Source organism: Ips typographus, linkage group LG5, assembly GCF_016097725.1.
Source record: "Ips typographus isolate SLU linkage group LG5, UJ_Ityp_2.0, whole genome shotgun sequence".
Classification (NCBI taxonomy): domain Eukaryota; kingdom Metazoa; phylum Arthropoda; class Insecta; order Coleoptera; family Curculionidae; genus Ips; species Ips typographus.
In genome coordinates this window covers 6,339,768-6,361,007 of record NC_138426.1, presented here as the reverse complement: position 1 = coordinate 6,361,007, position 21,240 = coordinate 6,339,768, and the positions used below count along the sequence as shown (strand labels likewise).

Genomic DNA, 21,240 nt, shown 5'->3' with positions numbered 1-21,240 from the left:
ACTTTATGATACTGACAACAAATTCGAAAAGTACGACGCCGATGATATACCTGAATTCAAGTTTAACGAACATATTATGAGGTCACAGGATTTCGATGAGCCGGAAGCATACAGAATGGTTCATCACGAAAATGCTACTAATTTCATATCAGGCGCAAATTCTTTTATTATGTCTAATGAAAAACAAGCTGAATTACTCGGGGATACGGATCAATTAGCAAACCCGTTACGTGAATTATCTAAGGGTAGTTTTGAAAGTCCAACTCCTAAAAAAACGTATCAATGTAAATGTGGAAAAAGTTTTGCATTGAAAGAATATCTGAGTACCCATTTATTAATGGTTCACCCTCGTGAAAAACTGCATAAATGCCGTGAATGTGGTAAATCATTTTCAACCAAAACTGCCTTAACTGTGCATAGGCGATCTCACACCGGCGAAAAACCTTACAAATGTACTGAGTGTGAAAAATGCTTTTCGCAAAGTAGTCAACTGAGTAAACATTTAAGAACTCATACTAGTGTAAAAATTTATAAGTGTGAAGAATGTGATAAATGTTTTGCGCAAAAATGGGTTTTAAATCGCCATTTGGTGGTACATTCACATTCTCGTGAAGAACGTTATAAATGTGTATATGATGAATGTGGGAAAGGTTTTTCAAGCAGATATTACTTAAGGCTTCATTTACAAACTCATCATCATTAATCATTATTTCATTGTAAAGATCATGGATACATATATGTATATGATTGAGGAGCTCTTCTGTCCTCCATTCTTCTGGTGGTTCTGGCAAGGAATTTGTCATTGTTAACTCTTCTGTCACATTCTATTAACACTTGAGAGTTGAGAATCCCGTTCCGTGCTTTCAAGAATTAAAGCCCAGATCTTCTTCACCGTCTTCAAGGAGTACGTGTAGTACTTCGTTTTCTCCTCCTTTGGTAGCATGGTCAGGCGGCGGTGATCTTTAGTGGATGCCGGGGTAATCGCCTCCGATTTTCCAGCCATAGAGATAGATCGGTCAAACACAGACCCCCCTAATACCTCTTAACCTTCTAGGCCTTAAATAAAGGAGTTACCCATTGGACCCCATGTAACATGCAAATGCATGAAACATCTACCTATGGACACATCCCGGTATCATTAAGGAAATGTTAGCTCGAAAGTTCGCAACATGATAAACATTTAGTGGCTGTTTAAGAAGGACTACTATGCCGTAGTGTACAGTTTAGAATTTGAAGCCGCAAAGAACATCGCCTACAAAAAGGAAAAAGTGCGGCAAGTAAAATTTTCGGATAACCAAGACCAAGAAAAGCTGTATAAAATTCTACAAAAAAAGCGACAATAACAGAAGAAGTCACTCCCTATCTAGAGAAGAAATGTTACAACTGTGGACGTAAAGGATATTACAGCAGGAATTGCAGACAGTGGTCTCGTTCACTGAATCTGCAGTACCTACGAAACCAGGACCAGGAAAACTTGAGGTTGTCGGAGTAAGGGGCGACCCCTGGCAAGTAACTCTTCAGCCTCCAAATTAAGGATTTCTATGGTTAAAAGGTGTAATGCTAGTCTAATCTATCTATCTATTTACTATTGACACTCGAGCAACAAGATCTATTGTAAAGTTTGAATGGGTTACATCTATGCCGATGGAGACATTAATTAAGGCACTTTTCTACGTAGATTACGATTATGTTAATATTACTTTTATAGATTCACTATTTCTTGAGTTCTTTCCTTCCTTCCGGAATCCTCTATCTAATTAGGGAAATATGGCTTCTGCTCCCTTTATGGGGCAATTTGCCAAACATTTCTTAAGTTACGAACTTAACTTCTCCTTTTTGAAATACGAGTCATATATTTTATTTTTACCCCGTGAGAGAGATTTTTTTCGTCCAAATTACCTATACCATGTATGGTTTCGGATAAATTTTCCCACCAAGATCACCGGATTAAACACCTATGGATTTTTGTATGGGGTTATTTGAAACACAATTTATAAAAACATGCAAACAATAGTTAAGACGAGTGACTTAACAACTTTTTACGTTGCTTAAATTCAATATTAAATATTCATATAAATAACGCAATTCGAACTTCGAAGTGTTTCTAAAATATAAAATATGTCACTTATGCAATAATAATAATGGGGGAACGTTTGAACACTTGTTAGAATACATTTTTAAATCTTTTCTTTTATTTAATCTTGATAAGAGAATATTATTACTTCATTATTATGACATATTCACCGAAAGAAAAGTTTTTAAAAATTATTACGCAAAATTTATATTTTAATGGAAAAAAATCTTCTGATGATGTAAATATCAAATATGACTCGTATTTATAGCTATTTATGTACCAAGGGCGTTAGAAGGAACATAATGTCCTGAAGGCCGAAACAGCCCGAGGGACAGGTGTCGGCCCCCCGGCGGGACATTATCTCCCCCTAACGCCTGTGGTGCATACAATGTTTTATGTTTCACCTAATTCAACAATTATTTACTGTTTCTGGTATTGAAAAGTAAGGTATACCTTTACCGGTATGTTGTTTACTGTTTATTTTACCTGAATGATGTGACTTTGAGTAGTAGTCCTGTCAGTCAGTGAAACTGGCAAAAGTTGGACGAAATTTTAGAAAATAAAAAAGAAAATGCAGCAGAACCTAACGAAAGTTTATTACCTCAACAGTTAAGACCATCCTAAGGTAGGGAATACGTAGTTTTTATGGCATGGAAGAATAAAAAACCATTGCTAATATTAAAAAAGGTATTATAATATTAAAATATTAACTTAATCGTAATCTACGTAAAAAAGTGCCTTAATAATGTAAAAGCTATTTTCACAAAACTCTCAAAAATTCAAAATTTGACAATTACAAGAAAACAAAACCCAGTAGCAAAATTCTATTGCGGCATCGAAATCACCTTTTTGATTTTTAAATTTCTTAATGGTTCTGGTAGTTTCCTTATAAAAACAAGCAAATTAGGCCACCCTGTACACGGCGAAATGGTTGTCCAGATTTCTATTGGCAGTTTCAAACTTGAGGCCAAAGTCCTTGTAGCTGATATTGTCGACGAATTTATTTTGGGACTAGACCTAATGGACGAACTGGACGTGAAAATTGACTTTAAGAACAAACTTTTAAGGATTGGAAATGAAGAAATAGTTTTTTCGGCTAAAGAAACACCGATGGGACGACGTGATCAGATTAAACTGATTTTGGACCAAGATACAGATATTCCAGCAAATTCAGAAATTATTGTAAAAGCCCACTTGGAAAGGGAGACAGAGTTGTGATTGGTCATCTAGAACCACTTGAACACGAAATGGAGGATCTCTTATCAACAAGATGCTTAGTGGATTCGACCGATGCTTCACATACTATGCCAAGTACGATATGCCTCAAGGACAATCGGATTACTTTAGAGCAAAGAAAAGTCAATGTGTGGCACGCTGCAGCAAGGACGTCCAGAAGGTATCATATCATCCTTCGGTACAGAAATTGTCAATGTTCAAAAAAGACCTGGGCGCATCTGGACCAACATCAAATGGCAATGGCTGGTGAACTTATTACTTCTGAAGCAGACGTGTTTACATGAGAGAAAATTAAAGGACGTACATGTGCATCATCGTATCAATACCGGATTAGAGCAACCGATTCGACAACGACCCAGACGGCTTCCTTTTATGGGACAGAAAGAAATAGACTCCAAGAAAAAGAACATGATTAATAACGAGATTATTGAAGAATCTAGCAGTGCTTGATCATCTCCAGCCGTACTTGTTACGAAGAAAGATGGGTCAACCCGGTTCTGTGTTGACTATAGGAAGCTTAACGACTTCACGAGGAAAGTTAGTTACCCATTGCCGCGCACCAATGACACATTAAACACCCTGGCTGGTTCAAGATGGTTCTCCACCTTGGACCTAAAGAGCGGCTATTGGCAAGTCGAAGTTCACTAGGACGATAAAGAAAAGACAGCATTTACCACCGGAAGCGGCTTATACCCATCATAATGGAGCTCGTTTACGTGGACTTACGTGGGAGACGTGCTTAATTTACCTGAATGATATAATGGTCATGGGAAAGGACTTTGACGATCATATGAGGAATTATCTCAAGGCCCAGGAATGCCCATATACAATTAAACCCAAAAAAATGCTCACTCATTCTTCCCAGAAAAAGTCCACTTCGTCGGAGATGTTGTTTCTTCAAATGGTTAGTCGACCCAACGAAAATTGAATCTGTTAAAAATTGGCTTATAATCAGAACTAAAGGAGATGTCATAGGATTTCTTGAATAGTGTAGCTATTACCGAATATTTGTAAAGGACAGATTGCGAAACCTCTTCATCCACTGACGAAGAAAAACAACAAATTTTTCTGGACGCCGGATTGTCAGCAAGCTTTCACAGAATTGAAGAAGCATCTATTCTGGTGCAGAGTAAGCACCTATTCTGGCTTATCCATCACAAGAAGGAACGTTTGTCTTGGACGCTGATGCTTCTTAGGGCATAGGACCGTGCTTTCTCAGATCCAAAATGATTAAGTGGTCATTTGCTTTTACAGTAAATCGTTAGGAAAGTCTACGTACGTAGAGAAAACTACTGTTTCACTCGTAAAGGACTTTTGGCTTTTAGTTGTGAAAGCTGTAGAACATTACCACAGCTTCTTATATGGAAGAAAATTCTTCATCCGATCGGACCATGCGGCACTACAATGGTTGCTAAATTTCAAGAACCCAGAAGGACAATTGGCACGCTGGTTAGAAAAACTTCAGGCTTACGATTTTGACTTGAGACACCGGAAAGAGCGATCCCATGTCAATGCTGATATTTTCTCAATAAGACCATGTTTCGAAGAACATTGCAAGTTTTGCTAACGGCAGGAGACCAAGAATCAGACTGAGTGTATTAACCAGATCCGGAAAGTGACAAATAAAGAGGCTACAGTAACATCAGTAGTGGAGAACGGTGTCGGTAGGGAGCAAATAATAGAAGCACAGCGTTTAGACCCTGATCGAAGGATAATCAGAGAATTGTTGGAGAAAGATTCAAAACCAGAATGGCTGGAATAAGTTGATACCACGATTCCTCTTGGCTTACCGGAGTAATACATATGTAAGTGTGGAATTTGTACGTTGTCTAGGGTGGATAATAAACGCCCGATTGATTGATATCAACCAGAATTTTAATGAAACAACTTTAAGAACTAATTGCTTAATAATTTTAACAAAAACAGACCGTCTGCCTATCAAAAATACGTTTTAACGTCTACCGTCTTTCGTCTCTCGTCTACTAGATTCGCGTTTTTTCAGCATTCGTCTTTCTCTCTATTCGCGGTCAACTGCCTACCATTACTACATCTGTCAGCCGGCTTACTATGGAGGTATTAAGCATCACCTCGCTTCTAATAACTCTCATAAAAACACTAAATAATGATAATAAAATAGAACTATTAATCTAAAAAAAACTTAATCCTACATAAGAAATGAAGCTACCTGTGGATCTCATGTTTGGCAGACCAGCAGATCACTCAGAACAAACTACGGTTCAACTTGTAAAGAAGGTCTGACATATATTTTTTTATGTATTATGTTTAAGACTTTTGGTATCTCCAGGTCGTAAACATCCACAATATCAGAATTGGCAACAGTAAACAGCAGACATCATTATACTACAAGACACGGTGAAAACTTATTAACACAAAGACACAGACTTACCTTAACGGACAAGAGCTATATCAATAACAGCTTTAAACTGTACTACTCCTTGCCCAATGAACTAAAAACTTTGCCCTATGCTACATTTAAAACAAAAATAAAACAGAAATATGAAAGTTATCCGGGCTTATAAGTCGTGGTCCAATGCATTTTCTTCCTGACGTTTCGTCCACATCTGTGCTGCCGTATTGTGCTCTTCCGTATCTCTGGAATGTGGCCTCAGATAAGCGGGTCAAGCAAGACTACTGCTTTCTACCCTCCCATCGCTGTAGACCAAAAGGAGAGATCCGGAAGACTTTGTAAACAAAACTGAAATTTCCCTTTCGGGAAAATCTCATCGTCTCTTGTCCTGTGTAAGGAGATGCCCCGCCTGACAACGGGGCTCTTCAGCGCTCTTTTTGTCTTCATCTTTTTTCTTCGTCAGCTGGTCATCCTGGTGGAGGTCTTGGCATATTCTTGGATGTTCAAATAGTTAGTTGGCTAACTATTCTTGCATTCAGGAATATTTCTGAGTGGTTGGATCGGAGGTGAGGAGGTGATTTCCTTACCCTGTAGCCTTTTGAGCAGGTGGGGGAAAATCTGGGAGGTGTAGCTAGAGCCCGAGTAGCACCGAGTTAGCTACGGTTGGGTTTTACTACGGAAAAGTTTTGAGAATAAATTCTCGCCACGCGGGGAGAGCATCGTTAAAGGGGGGGTCTTCGTCATCTTGGCTGGATTGGTCCTGGCTGTTACCTGAAACATAAAAACAGAAAACATTAGTAATAACTTACTCCAAAAAATGAAGTTGAAGTCATGATCGGGTGTTGTCAAATCCGGGTGTGGTCATAATAGGGTGTTCAGTGCTGTCATCTGTCGTCCAGCAGCTGATGTCTTGGGCGTTTTGGGAGGCTTCCATTTCCGGGTCATAGTCGATGGCGTTCCTTATGAGTGGATTCTGGTGTTCCGCCATCCTGTCAAAGAACTTGCGTGCGTTTTCTTTGATCTTCTATGTCGCTGGTGTAGATGTTGTACAGGAATGGCTCGACTGCTAGAGCGTCGGTCGTATTTATACCGGTGGGGGGCCGACACATGCGCATCACGGTTACACATCGGCGCGCATAATGTCTGGCGCAAGAATATCCTAGATTAACTAGATAAAAAAACCATTGAGATCTTTAAGCACGAGAACATCATAAACAGAAAGGAAGAGATAACCTGGTTAAATCCGGAGTGGAAACGAACCTTGCACCAGAAATCGTACGCAGTAATATAGGTATATAAAAGTAGTATAGTAGTATTATAGGTAATGTTATAGTTATGGCGTATATTGTGTAATTTGTAAAGTATATGTACCTTGACGATGCTGATGAACACTAGGATACTGTGTATTTGAGCAAATAAAACAATTATTATTATTATTAATGTCATCGATACAGAAATAACTACTGTGTTAATTTCTCGAGTATAGATTTTAGTTTATATTTGTTATTTAGGGATATACAGTGCGTTTTTTTTAACGCGCAACATAGGATTTCACGTGTTAAATTTTTAAGCCCATGTTAGACCATGTTATTTTGGAACTACAAGTATAAAACTTGACGGGTGGCTGTTTTGTACCCTGAAGCTTAAGTAAGTTTACCAATTCGGCCTAAAAAGTGTTAAAAAGCTTGCAAAAAATCACCTTTTTTCGAAAAGGTTTTATCGTTTCATACTCCCTGTATGCATTGTTGTTCTTTGTTGTTTTTGATACTGGCACGGCAGGTAGCAGGTAAAATTTGGCGTAGAAAGTAAAACAGGGTGATCATTAACTTTATATCAAGAAAGTTAAAAACAAAAGAAGTATTTTTATAAGTGAATTGTTCAAAGTGACCTCCGTTTGAAGCCAAACAGTATTTCAAACAATCATAAAATGCCCTTTTGACGTTCAAAAGATGTCGGGTTGTGATGCAGTCAAAATATGTCACTTTACCTGCTACCTGCCCTGCCAGTATAAAAACAACAAGGAACAACAATACATACAGGGAGTATGGAACGATAAAATCTTTTCGAAAAAAAATGATTTTTTTCCAGTTTTTAATCACTTTCTAGACCAAATTGGTAGACTTACTTAAGCTTCAGGGTACTAAAGACACACCTGTCAAGTTATAGACTTGCAGTTCCAAAATAAAATGGTCTAACATGGGCTTAAAAATTTAACACGTAAAATCCTATGTTGCGCGTTAAAAAAAACGCACTGTATGTATAACGTACGACATTAAATTATTACCAGTAGCCCGGCATTTCTTTTTTCCACCAATAATTTGATGTTCCCTAGTACTTTAATAACTATGGTGGTGATTTTTAGTTAGTTTTATAAAATTTTACTGATTGTTATATTTTTTAGATTTATGCAGAAAATGTTTGACGACGAGTTGAGTCTTAATATTAAAGAAGAGCCACTATATAAGCCTGCTGATTACAATTGCATGACATGTCAGATAATGTTTTGCGACGTCCAAGACGTAGAAAGACACTATCACCAAGAAAGCTGCAGATATTTTTGTGACCGGTGTTGTCGCCAGTTCGAAACCAAATCAGCCATAGTTGTTCACGTGATTGCGCACAACATGGACGACGAATTTGAGCTTAAATGTGATGATTGTGGTTTAGAGTTTGAGAGTCTCAATGAGCTAGAGCATCATCGGATGATTCATTGCAAATCTGATAGTGGTTCAAGTCAAGCTGACCATATTGAAAAAAACACCCTAATCTTGGACCTGTATAGTGATGAAAAGCCTTTTAAGTGTAGCGAGTGTTATAAATCGTTTTCGACTGAAACTAACTTGCGGCGACATTCTCTAAGTCATACTCGTGAAAAACCGCATAAGTGCCAGGAATGTGGTAAATCTTTTACTTGGCGAACCAATTTGATTATACATTTGCGAACTCACGCCGGTGAGAAACCATTTAAGTGTAAAGAATGTGATAAATGTTTTTCGGATCCAAGTACCTGGACAAGCCATTTACGAGGTCATACGGGTGAAAAAACACATAAATGCGAGGAGTGTGGAAAACGTTTTGTAACTGTAGGTTTTTTAAAGGTTCATTTACTGAATCACAGCGGTGATAAACCATTTAAATGTAAAAGCTGCGATATGTGTTTTTCTCATAAACATACTTTGGTAAGCCACATGCGAGTTCATACTGATGAAAACACTCATCAATGTAAAGAGTGTGGTAAACGTTTTGTAACTATAGGCTCTTTGCAAAATCATTTACGTAGTCACACTGGTGAAAAACCATTTAAATGTAAGGACTGCAATAGATGTTTTTCGCAAAAATTAAGCTTGCAGAAGCACGAGCGATTCCATACTGATGCACAACCGCACAAATGCCAGGAATGTGGTAAAGCTTTTACAAATAGAGCTAATTTGAATATACATTTGCAAAGCCACACTGGTGAAAAACCATTCAAATGTAACAAGTGTGATAAATGTTTTTCGAATAAAACTAGCATACGGAGGCATGAACAAGTTCATAGTGGTGAGAAACCGCATAACTGCGGAAAATGCGGAAAATCTTTTATCCAAAAGTGTCATTTGATTGTTCATGAACGAATTCACTTGAAAGAATCACTTCATAAGTGCAACGTTTGTGAAAAGTCTTTTAAGAATAAAATTGCTTTACGGGTTCACGTTAAAAATAGACCAAAGGAATGTAACGAATGTAATTTATGATCGTTAATGTAATTATTAAGTTTTGAATCAAAATAAAAGTACGTTTGCTTAACCACTCAATGACTATGATTTTAATAAACTCTATTTACTACAATTAATCTATATTTTACTAAAGTCCGAAGTCATGTCATATACGGAATTATAATAAAAAATAAGCCTATTAAAATGTTTTTATAGGATATCCAGAACATCTATGGTTGCAATGGTTGCACGTTATCATGAACTTATGTTTCTCTCAGAATAAACGTTTACGTAATACGAAACACGTAAACGAATCAGATAACTGTAGTGTAAAGTAAATCTTTGTTCACAATAAAATTCCCTTTTCCTTACGTATTCCGACTAATAATAATAATAATCATTGACCGAATAAGTGCGAAAAATTACATTTTTCCTCACGCTGATTGCAGTTTACGCAATGCAAGGACAGTCGTGTTAATTTCTTACAGGTGGCTTGTCAATTTAGATTTTAGACTTTGTCAAAATATGTTTTCTACTCCTACATGGATATTGGTTCATTCCTTGACAGTTTATAAAACAGATAAGTAGGCAATTGCCACCGGATGAACTGATATTGATTCACAAACAAAAAGACCAATCACAGGCAGTTTTCAGCGTGCGACACGGAATAGACCAATTACAGACACTTTTCAGCGTGCGGTATGAAATTGACCTGAGCTCAAAGTATTTAGTTTTTCATGTTTGACCATATAATCTTTTGAAACAATACCTTATCTAATACTCCTTAATATTCATTATATTAAAAATATTGACTGAAGCTCACATAGAAAGTGATTCTAGTGAGTCATTTATTGATACACCGCCTAACAGTCGGACAACGGCTGAAGGGACCTATAAATCCCTGTTGCCGGAAAAGTCCAAAGCAAAATATGAAATAGCTTATCAAAAGTTTATGGATTGGTCCCAGCAAAAAACTATCACAACCATATCTGAAAACGTAATGACTGCCTATATGAAAAAATTATCCAAAGAAATGAAACCTTCTACATTATGGACAACATATTCAATGTTGAAAACAATGATGAAAATTAGTAACAACATTGATATTCCAACATATTCCAAGTGTTTATCTTTTTAAAAAATACAGTCAAATGGTTTCAAGTCTAAAAAATCCAAAATTTTGACTTCGGACCAAATTCAGCAGTTCCTGCAAGAAGCTCTACACCTGGAGTATTTGTTTACAAAGGCAAGAATTTCTGAGGGATGTCGGCGTCAAGAATTGAGAAATTTGAAATTAAACCATGTAAGGGATCTCGGAAATAAATTTCAAGTCAAGCTAGTGGACACTAAAACTAAAATAGACAGATCTGTTGTTGTATCTGGCAAATTCTATCAATTATCAAAAAAATACTTTCTAATAAGACCACGAAACATGGAATCATTTTTTGTGAATTATAAGAATGGCAAGTAGTGGGCATTAACAAAATTGGAAAGCAACCAAAGCTTATTGCCAAATATTCAAAACTACCAAATCCACATTTATATACTGGCCACTGTTTTTGTCGATCAGAGGCTACTATAATAGCAGCTGCAGGGGCCAGTAGGTACCTCCACACTAAAAAACTGTGGAAGTTGGAAATCCACAGCAGTTATGGAAATATATATTGAACATCCACTAACAAGAAAACAACAGATTGGCCAGACTATAGTGCAGGCAATTCAAAAAGCACTTCAAGCACCATTAAAATCAGCTCCTGATTCTACAAATTCTACACCAACTACTGCTTGTACCACCAGAACCTTCACTAATTGTACTTTCAACAATTGTAATTTTTTTACTAAATATTAAAGAAGTTTGTTGTTCACTCATCTTTTATTTTTAGTCAGCAAGTTCTAAAATTCAAAGCAACACATAATTCTTAATGGTTCTTTTTTATCAAATATCTCATTATTTTAGATTGCATCATTTAACATGTTACAGTATAAATGGATTTACAGTAGCAATTTGAACTTGATTGTTCTTCTCACTTCTCATTTAGAACTGCCTGCTAATGAATGGTTCCTTGCTATCTTAAGAGAAGTAACAGTTCAACTTGCCTGTTGCCTGAAAAAAATGTATTAACAGAAGTTCACTCTACTTTACTGCAAATATTCTAGGAAATTGATTATAGCTTCTTTCAGCTTATCAAAAAACTTGTTTGAAAAATTAAAATGCTCAATAAATAATAAATTTAAGCAATTTTCCTTTGCATATTCATATTGTTGTGTCTGTCTGTAATGATCTGTTTACCTTCTTGATTGTTCCTGAAAATAAATGTAAAAATTTAAAATAAAATTTTACTATAATAGACGTTAATCTGTTTACATTCAGAGAAAAATTTCCTTTTTCAAATTATTGGAATTTGGGTTTAAAAGAAAACATACAGCGAACAACGCACAAAATGAAACCACCCTCTTGCTGGTTTGAATACGTCTAATATATTTCGTAGTGAGTATTGTATATCAGAAAAAGTACTGACTCAGATTCAACAAAAAGGTGTGTAGTATTGATTTATCCTTATCTGTAAATTTTGTTCTTATTAATGCAACTTCTGTTTTTAAAAAACTTTTATTTAATAAAAACGAACGAAATTACATTTGAACGTTAACCAAGCGAGATATCTTAATGACTAATTACATGCACAAATGCTGCTGTATAAATAGGAAAATAAATGCTGACTTAACAAGCTAGTGTGAGGATGTCTATTTAGTATTAGATCATCAGAAATGGCCATATAACTCCTCCCTCACTAAGACTGAGAAAATCGGGGTACATTTTCGAGGGTTTCTAGTTGTATGTCCACTTTTACATTGTCCTTATTTTTCCTATAGTAAAAGTAAATTACAATACCAATAATGATTAAGATAATAACTAATATTAATATAATTGATACGCTAGAGCTAACAACATCGAATTTCTTAAGATGATGTACAGTTAATTGTTTTGCTCTTTCTAAGTCTTCATGAATCTTATCTAGATTAATTTCCGTTAATTGTAAAGGTTCAATTTCTTGTACCAATTTTTCATCAATAACGATGGTTGGCAATTTTAATCGTGAACTGATGATTTCTGGATTTTGAGATTCATAAATTTTATCTTTTATTTTTGTTGAACATTCTGATGGTAAAATTAATGATGGTTGATTTATAATTTCAATCGATTTTTGATTTGGACATTGAAATTGAATGTTCTCACTTTGAGTTGGTATTATTATAATAGAATTATCCTCTAATTGAGTGACTGAAGTTTTCTTGAAATTTATTGGAACCATTGGACAATGATTTGTTAGATTTATTGATTTCATTACACAAGGTTCGTTTGAGTTTAAAACTTCCTCTAAACAAAGAGATATTTTCTCAATTTTTGAACATTTTTCCTTTAAATTATAGAAATCATTTGAAGATTTTAATAGGTATGGATTGGTAAGGGTTATTATTTGATTATTGATTGGGATCGGATAAACTCGATACAATGTGTAGGGTTTACCGGATATCAACGGGATCGCAATGTAGAAAATGATTAGGTCATTTTTTATAGTTACGTCCGTGTGAGCTGTCTCGTAGTATTTGATTAGGTTGTCAAAAGGAATTCGAGTTTCTGGTTTCAATTTATGAATTACCGCTCGTAATTCTTTGTATTTTAAGATGCTGTGATGTAGTACGTTAATTTCTGCAAAATTGATAGCAGTTTGCACATTGTTGCGAATTTCATTGAGGATGTGAATATTGTTTTCCAAGTTATCTAGTAATATGACTAAGTACATAGTCGTTGACGTAGACTGAGTCATTTGTGTTAAGTCGTTCACACGGTCTTGCAGTTTTTGCTGATTTGACTTTATGTTAGACAGCTGAGTATCAACGTCTTTTATTAGTTGCTTAACAATGGTTTGAGTTGAGGAAATATCATCATGTAAAGTATTTTGATTTTCCTGGATGATTTTAATGTAATTTTCATAACGTTCGCCATCATCCGCATCTAATGTTCCATATAAGTATTTTTGTGCTTTTCCCAGAAAATTGAATAGTCCTCTTTTAGTTCTACGTTTTGTCTTGTAATGAGTGATAAAGTCTTTGATTGAATATACTTGATTTAGTAAATCACTAATTCTAGTAGCTAAAAGATTGTACATAGGTTTTTGTACTTTATCAATTGTTTGATTAACTTGCAAAAGAGTTTTTTCAGTTAATATTAAACTTTGCCTCATATTAGTTAAGTTTATATGATAATAAACATGATGGTAGTTGGTTATTATGTAACTTGGTCCTTCCTGTACCGGCAGTAGGGGGTTTGAAATTTCTTCGATTTTATACTGAGCGTTGACCAGTAATGGTAGTAGAATTAGCACTATCTTCATCTGAAATTTACAATCGTCTTTTAATGTCTTTAGGATGTCTTTGATTTCTAAACTTAGTCAATTTATATTTAGGTTTTAGATTTTTTGTTCTAGTAAAAGGAGTTGACATTAGTTGTTCTGTAAGTTCAGGTATCTCGGGGTCATTTTCGCGTTTTTCATTTAATTTTGACAAAACGTTGGCTTTTTTAGCGCTTAATTTTAAGTTTATTTTAGTATTTAATTCCTTAAAGGTTTCAGCTAACTCATGAATGTAGTCTGTTTGAATTTGATCAAGGTTTTTCTCAAAATTTAACTGATAGTTAAGATTTCCTTTGAGAATTTGAAAAGGCGTATACTCGTGTGAGGAATGAATACTGTTATTATAATTCAGTATTGCGATATCTACAAGTTCCTGAATCGTTTTTGTTCGATGATCATTTCTAATTGTAATAAGACTTTCTCTGAGGGTCGAATGAAAACGTTCGATTGGAGAGTTTGAGTTTGGGTTGTACGGTGTTGTAAAGTGTAACTCAATTCGGTAAGTCTTGCAAAGGTCTTGCACTAAATTACTTTTAAAGGACTGTGCGTTATCCGTGGTTATTTTGCATGGGGTTCCATGATGTGAAAACAGTTTAATTAAGTTTTGACATATTTCGATTGCTGTTTCATTTATAGGATAAGCTGTTGCAAATTTTGAAAAATTATCGATTATTGTTAAGAATTTCTGACCTGAAATAGAATAGATATCCATGTATATATGTTCAAAAGGCTTATTTCCGGTTGGTGTCGGTTTATAAATTACCTTGTATGGATGTCTTTCATATTTTGTCCGTTGACAGGTTTCACATGTGTTTACGTAATTAATTACATCTCTTTCTAAACTCGGCCAGTAATATCGTTGTTTTATATTTTTGATATTTTCGGTCATACCTCGATGAGATGTTTTTGTGGTGTGATATCTTTCAATAATCTCTTTTTGTTCATTGATGTTTGTAATGTCTTCTAATAATGTGTTAGAAATAAAAAGTTTGTATGAGTTATTTTTGAATGTTTCTTGAAAGATTCGAATTATTATTGGCTCCAATTCCTTATTTGGAAAATGTAGACAGTAGGTGTCTGGGGGTAAATGATTTATAAATAGTTGTTGAATTTCCTCGGTCACTGGTTCTTTGTTTATAAAGATAATTATTCTTTTCTTTACTTCGAAAAGGCTCTTTGTCAGAGTATAGGGTTTATCTTTATCCGTCCATTTAAATATTAATTGATGTTTGTAGGTGTTTAAACTTTTATTAACATATGGTGCTCCTAGAATAGGATTTTCTTGAGACGTGTGGACCGTTAGAGTATCTGAGTTGTCGTCTAGGGGTTGGTTATTTTCTTGAGGAATTTCTGAATTTAGGTCAGACTCATTAGCTGTTTCAGTGCTAAATGATTTTTCTGAATCCTGTGGCTTTTCTGAACTTTGTAATTTTCTTGGTGGCTTTACTTGAATGTCGGAAATTATTTTGATTGGAATTTTTCTCGGATTTTCAAATAGATTTTCCTGTGATTCAAAGAAATCTTTAATTCTATCTCGCCAAGAATATTGATCGTTTTCCTCATTGTTACTTTCGCATGCGGCTGACATATGTGTTAATGGTGGTTGTTCATAAGAGATAGGGTTTATTTCTCTAGGTGGGCGCGAAAGAGCGTCAGCGTTGGAATTTTGTGTTCCTTTTTTATAATTTATAGTATAGTCATATTCTTGTAATTTTAGTCTCCATCTGACAAGTTTCGAATTGGGTTCCTTTATAGAAAAGAGCCATTGAAGTGGTTTATGATCGGTAACTATAGCGAATTTTCGACCAAAAAGATAGGGTCTAAAATATTTAGTAGCCCATACTATGGCTAAAAGTTCTTTTTCTATAGTGGAATAGTTACATTCGGAGGGATTGAGGGTTCGGCTAGCATATGCTATAGGAAGGTCAGTTCCAATTGAACCTTGAGACAAAATTGCTCCGATTGCATAGTCTGATGCGTCTGTTGTAAGAATAAAGGGTTTCTCAAAATCGGGGTGTTGGAGAATTGGGTCATTCATTAGAATGTTTTTACATAAATTAAAAGAAATTAAAAATGGTTTGTCATGAATAATTTTTACATTTTTCTTCAAACAATTAGTCAAAGGTTTAGTGATTTTAGCAAAATTTTTTATAAATTTTCTGTAGTAACCTACAAGTCCAAGAAATGATTTAATTTCTTTTGGGGTGTTTGGAATTTTGAAATTTTTTATAGCTTGCAGCTTTTTAGGGTTAGGTTTTATTCCTTCAGTCACGACGTGTCCTAAAAATTCGACAGTTTTTTGTAAGAACTCTGATTTGTCAAGTTGAATTTTCATGTTGTATGAAATTAGACGGTCAAAAACTTGTTTTAGAGAATCTAAATGTTCTTGCAAACTGGTGGAATATATAATTATGTCGTCCATATAGACTAAACAAATTTTTCCTTGTAGTCCGCGTAAGACATTGTCCATTGCTCTCTGAAAAGTTGAAGGGGCATTTTTCAATCCGAATGGCATTCTAGTATATTCATAGTGACCATGCTCTACATTGAAAGCTGTTTTGGATATGCTATTGGGATCCATTTCAATCTGGTGGAAACCGCTGGCTAGATCGAGGGTTGTAAAATATTGGCATCTACCAAGCTTGTCTAATATATCAGTGATATTTGGTAAGGGATATCGATCGTCGACAGTTTTCTCGTTAAGTTTCCTGTAATCGACTACCAATCGCCATTTTTTCTGACCAGAAGCGTCCATTTTTTTTGGTACGATCCATATAGGTGAACTCCATGGGGAATTAGATGGTTGAATTATTCCGTCTTCTAACATTTGGTTGACTTGCTTGTTCACTTCTTCCTTATGAACGTAAGGGTATCGGTAACTTTTAGTGTGAACTGGTAATTCGTCGGTGGTGTTAATGACATGTTTAACTTTATTTGAAAATGTTAGTTTATCTCCAGGCTTATGCAAAACTTGTGAATAATTTTTAATTAGTTTAAAAAGTTGAACCTTTTCTTCCTGATTTAGGTGTTGATGTCTTATTAAATTTTCAAAGTTAACTTTTTCATGTTCTGAAAATTGTTTTTTGTTTGTGTGATATTTCGTTTCAAAGTAAAAAAATTTCAAAATTATTAAGATCTATTGATTCTAAAGGAAGATTATTTTTTGTGTTACATTCGAGAGTAAGAGTTTTATTAGTATGATTGAGTATGTCAAGAGTGTAAGTGTTGTCTACGATTGATACTAGTGTTGGTTGAATTTCTATCTCGTTGTCACGATAATAGGGCATTGTCCAAGTCGTATTGTTAGGTAATTCAGTTCTTAGTGTTGTTTTCTGAATGGTTTTTGGTGGAATTTCAATGACATAATGATCGAAATCTCGTCTATACTGAAATGGAATTTCCAGATATTGATTGATTAATCTTTCATTTTCTATGTCAATGCCTAACTTTAGTTTACGAATGTCTTTTATTCCTAAGATTCCATCGAAATATTCGTGAAATGGGTAAAGTATAAATTCTATCGAATCTGTTATGCCAAAGCATAAAAATAAGGGAATTTTTGCTTTACTTGTTGCTTTCCTTGAACCTGCACATGTATGTAGTGTACTTACATAAGGTTCGATTAAATTTGGAAAATGTGTTTCTGCTATTGATGGTCTAAGAAGAGATGCATGTGATCCAGTATCAATAAGTAATCGAATGTTATAATTTGGAATTTCTATATAAGGTAATTGATTGATCTGCATACTGTTTAAACTTAAACATGGTTGGTTTTGTCCGAGGCTTGTAGATGAAAATTTTCAAGCTGATCGACTAAACTTTCTTCTGGAGGTAACATCGAAGTTGATTGATTATCTTCAAGGTTTTCAGTTTCAAAGTATGCGTCGTCGTTATTGTCAAATTCGGGTTGGTAATAATCATCATTAAATTCATTTTCAAGATGTGTTAATTCTTGAAAAGAGAAATTGGGTTTTCTTGTCTGTTGGAAATGATTATAAGGTCTGTATTCAGGTCTATTCTGTTGAGGTTGAGGACCTGGTGGAGTTAAATTTCGTTTTATGGTACTTACACCGGACATGGGTTGTGGAAATTGCGGCTTTGGATGGTTTCGTTGATTTGGTGCATTTTGTTGATGGTTTTGAGGTCGAAATTGTGATTTTTGGAATTGATTTTGTGGTCTATAAGAGTTTTGAGGTTTGAAAGAGTTGAAAGGCTTTTGAGTGTTTACAAAGGATTGATTAGCAGGTTTGTTACTTGGTTTATTTTGATTCTGTAAATAGTTATTTTTGAAAGTGGTTTGGCTAGTCAATATTTCATAATTAGTTATTATATCAATTGCACTGTCCAAATTTTGGGGATTTTGAACAATTAATAGAGTTCGCAATTCACTTGAAATATTTGCTAAGAGATTTTGTGTCGCGGTAAGTTCATTTTGAGAAATTAATATACTTCTTGCTTCCGCATTCATTACTTCAGTACAGATTTTTGTGTTAATTTTAGTAACTAGAGATTTTAGTTTTTGAATATAATCTTGTGTAGATTCATTTGTTTTAGAAAGAAATATTAGTTGTTGCTGCAGGTTAGCTCTGGTGATTGGGTCGCTGAACTTTTGCTGTAATGCATTTTTAATTTCGTCCCAAGTTTTAAGATCTGGGCGAGTTAAAAGAAAATCTTCAGCAGCACCTAATATTTTAGATTTTATTGCCAAAATTACATATTCTTGCTGTGATGGATCAGCATTAAAGTAACGTGTGTGAAATGTATTAATTTGGTTTACAAAGGATTCCAATCTCAGTGGATTTCCGTCAAAAGTTTTTAAAAGAGTAACAGTTGATCTTAAAGCATCACTCATTTTGTCAATAGGGGTACTTACTCCTAAATTAGTCTCTAAACTATTTCTTATACTACTATTATCAATTTCTTCTAATTGAAGCGGAAAATTTGTAGAAATTTCCGTATACAAATTAGTTAAACTTGAAGTTAAATTTTTATCTAAACTAATTTTTCGTTTTGGATACGATATATCCTCTAATACTCTATCTTTTTGAGTAAATTTCTTCATTTACTTTTCATTCTTAACTAACAGGTACACCAACTATAGGAAATTACTGACTCACAGTTGTCTCCCAGTATTTCGTCCTGTATCAAGCGGTACGTCGCTAAGTAGCTTCACTATCCAGGGTAGTACTGCTCGTAGGGGACACTAGCACGGCTAATATATCCCTGCTGGCTTCTCTCGTTATGGCGAACCAGAAAGCGATGTCTGCCAGGAGTCACAAGATGCTTTTGCGTTGGTCTTTTCTTCAGAATCCTTTCTTAACTGTTGACACAGAGAGGGTGCTACTTAATCCAGTGATGTAACATTCACGGACACACGTTTCACTTCGAAAACTCCGAACTTTTCACAAAAACCGAATTTTATTTCGCACTCCGAAAGGATCCTACCGACTGCGCCAATTTTGTTCTTATTAATGCAACTTCTGTTTTTAAAAAACTTTTATTTAATAAAAACGAACGAAATTACATTTGAACGTTAACCAAGCGAGATATCTTAATGACTAATTACATGCACAAATGCTGCTGTATAAATAGGAAAATAAATGCTGACTTAACAAGCTAGTGTGAGGATGTCTATTTAGTATTAGATCATCAGAAATGGCCATATAACTTGTACCTGAACATATAAACATACTGTTTAAAAACAATATTTTGTTTTGTATATTTCTATACAAATTAATTGTACTTATGCTTGTTATTCTTTTTAATCTCGTTAGGTACCGCCTACTTACTATACTAGAAAGCCTAGAAGGTGCTTGTCAAAAATTCCAATATGGCGGAAATAGTGGTGACAGTCTGCATTTGTTTGTATTGTGGAAATTGAGTTTTTTGAGGATTTGATGAATTTTTACGGTTTAAAATCAAGACTTGAGGTTATTTGCCTAAGTTATTTTTGTTTGCTGCCGTTCATAAGTTTTTCAAGCCACATTGTAACAGCAATTCAGGAAAAAGCCCAACCGTGTCAGTTTTTTACTTTACAAAAAACCGAATCTAACTCAACAGTGGTTGAACACTTTGAAGCGGGACGATTTTACTCCAACACTATACTCAATGGTAGGTACAAGTGCTTTCTAGTACAGTAAACTAGGTACTTATTGTATGCACAGGTATGTGAGATTCATTTTAAAGCATCCTTCATTGTGAGAGCAACAAAAATAATTTTGAATGAATGTTCTTGGTGTAATGTTCTCTTTCTTCACTTCTATTAATTAGGAAAATAAAACACTTTGTTATAATATAACACCACTTCACTCTGCTTGGTCTGCTTTACTTCCCGAAACCACATTCAATAATAATCCCAACCAAGCAGTGTGTTTTCTCTGTTTATTTTGTGATTCATCATCATAATACATTCCTTGGGTACCAGTCAGTACGATCAATACATTACATCTCTTCCTTTTTCCAGTATCCAGAGGTTATAACTATTATGAAAAATTTAATATATATAACCAATCCAAACCGCAACTTATACTTGATAGATATATGACAACTTAAAATACTATCAATTTTTTTTTTGTTTATTTTGTTTTTTTATAAACAAAAAACAAAACCTCACCATTTTCAACCAATCAGATCGGTGTTTACCGAATGATGCGGCATTAATGGTGCTGTTCCTAGATTTTGGAACGCCATCTGTACTTTCTAACTCATAGAGTTGAGTACAGATGTCACCAGATGTTGCACACAACTATCATTTCTGGCATCCAGTTGACTATACTGGAACGAAGGTTTTGTTTTTTGGTTATCAAGCCCTATAGCCTCTCTGATGAGCCGTAATACGGCGAAACCGGTCAGAGGATTGGGATTGATAAACAAAAAACAAAACCTCACCATTTTCAACCTTAAAATACTATGTTACATATATCACAACAATTACTTACCTACAATATGAAACTAATACCAAATATAAACGTTAACAATATAAAAACACAAACATAAATATACCTAATCATATTCAATTTAGTTTTTATTTTTCAATTATTCTTCTCTGATCTATCGTCAGAAATTTTCCATTCTCCTTCGATTTTCTTTAAATGAATTACATTTCGGCGAAACTCTTGTCCTGAGTTTTCGTCTCTTATCATTACATCACCTTTCATTTTGTTTGTAACTAAGTATGGAGTAGAGTCAAAGTCTGGAGTTGTTTTATTTGATTTAACCATAATTTTCTGATATACCTTATCTCCAATTTGTAAATCACTTTCTGTGGCTTTCCTTTTTCTATCTCCCAGTTCTCTCCCTTTTTCTTTTTGAACCCGGTCTCTGTCAATCACTTCCTCATCTAGTTCAGTTAAAGTTGCATTTCCAGTGTCAATAGAACTAGGTATTTTGTCACGAAATTGACGTTTAAAAAACAATTCATGCGGGGTTTTTCCTGTAGTGGTATGCGGTGTACTA

At 34.7% G+C, this 21,240-nt stretch overlaps 2 protein-coding genes and 1 long non-coding RNA gene across 4 annotated transcripts in view; 2 read left to right on the top strand and 1 right to left on the bottom strand.

Moving 5' to 3' along the window:
- The window catches only part of LOC145729571 (rRNA methyltransferase 2, mitochondrial-like), a 195,580-nt gene that overhangs the window by 71,080 nt on the left and 103,260 nt on the right, over positions 1-21,240 (top strand). The window lies entirely within an intron of this gene.
- Positions 713-9,467, top strand: LOC145729567 (uncharacterized). 2 transcript variants are annotated; one of them, XM_081980377.1, is made up of 2 exons: positions 713-2,699; positions 8,080-9,467. In XM_081980377.1, the coding sequence occupies exon 2, from the start codon at positions 8,084-8,086 to the stop codon at positions 9,410-9,412; it is 1,329 nt and encodes a 442-aa protein (XP_081836503.1). In that variant the 5' UTR covers positions 713-2,699; positions 8,080-8,083; the 3' UTR covers positions 9,413-9,467. The 2 variants fall into 2 exon arrangements, with proteins under 2 accessions (XP_081836503.1, XP_081836504.1); XM_081980378.1 differs by having other exon boundaries at positions 713-2,761.
- On the bottom strand, positions 11,829-19,686 carry LOC145729576 (uncharacterized). The gene is made up of 2 exons (XR_014178414.1): positions 19,454-19,686; positions 11,829-11,934 (listed from the first exon to the last, which is right to left on the bottom strand). It is a non-coding gene; the product is annotated as an uncharacterized LOC145729576 (long non-coding RNA).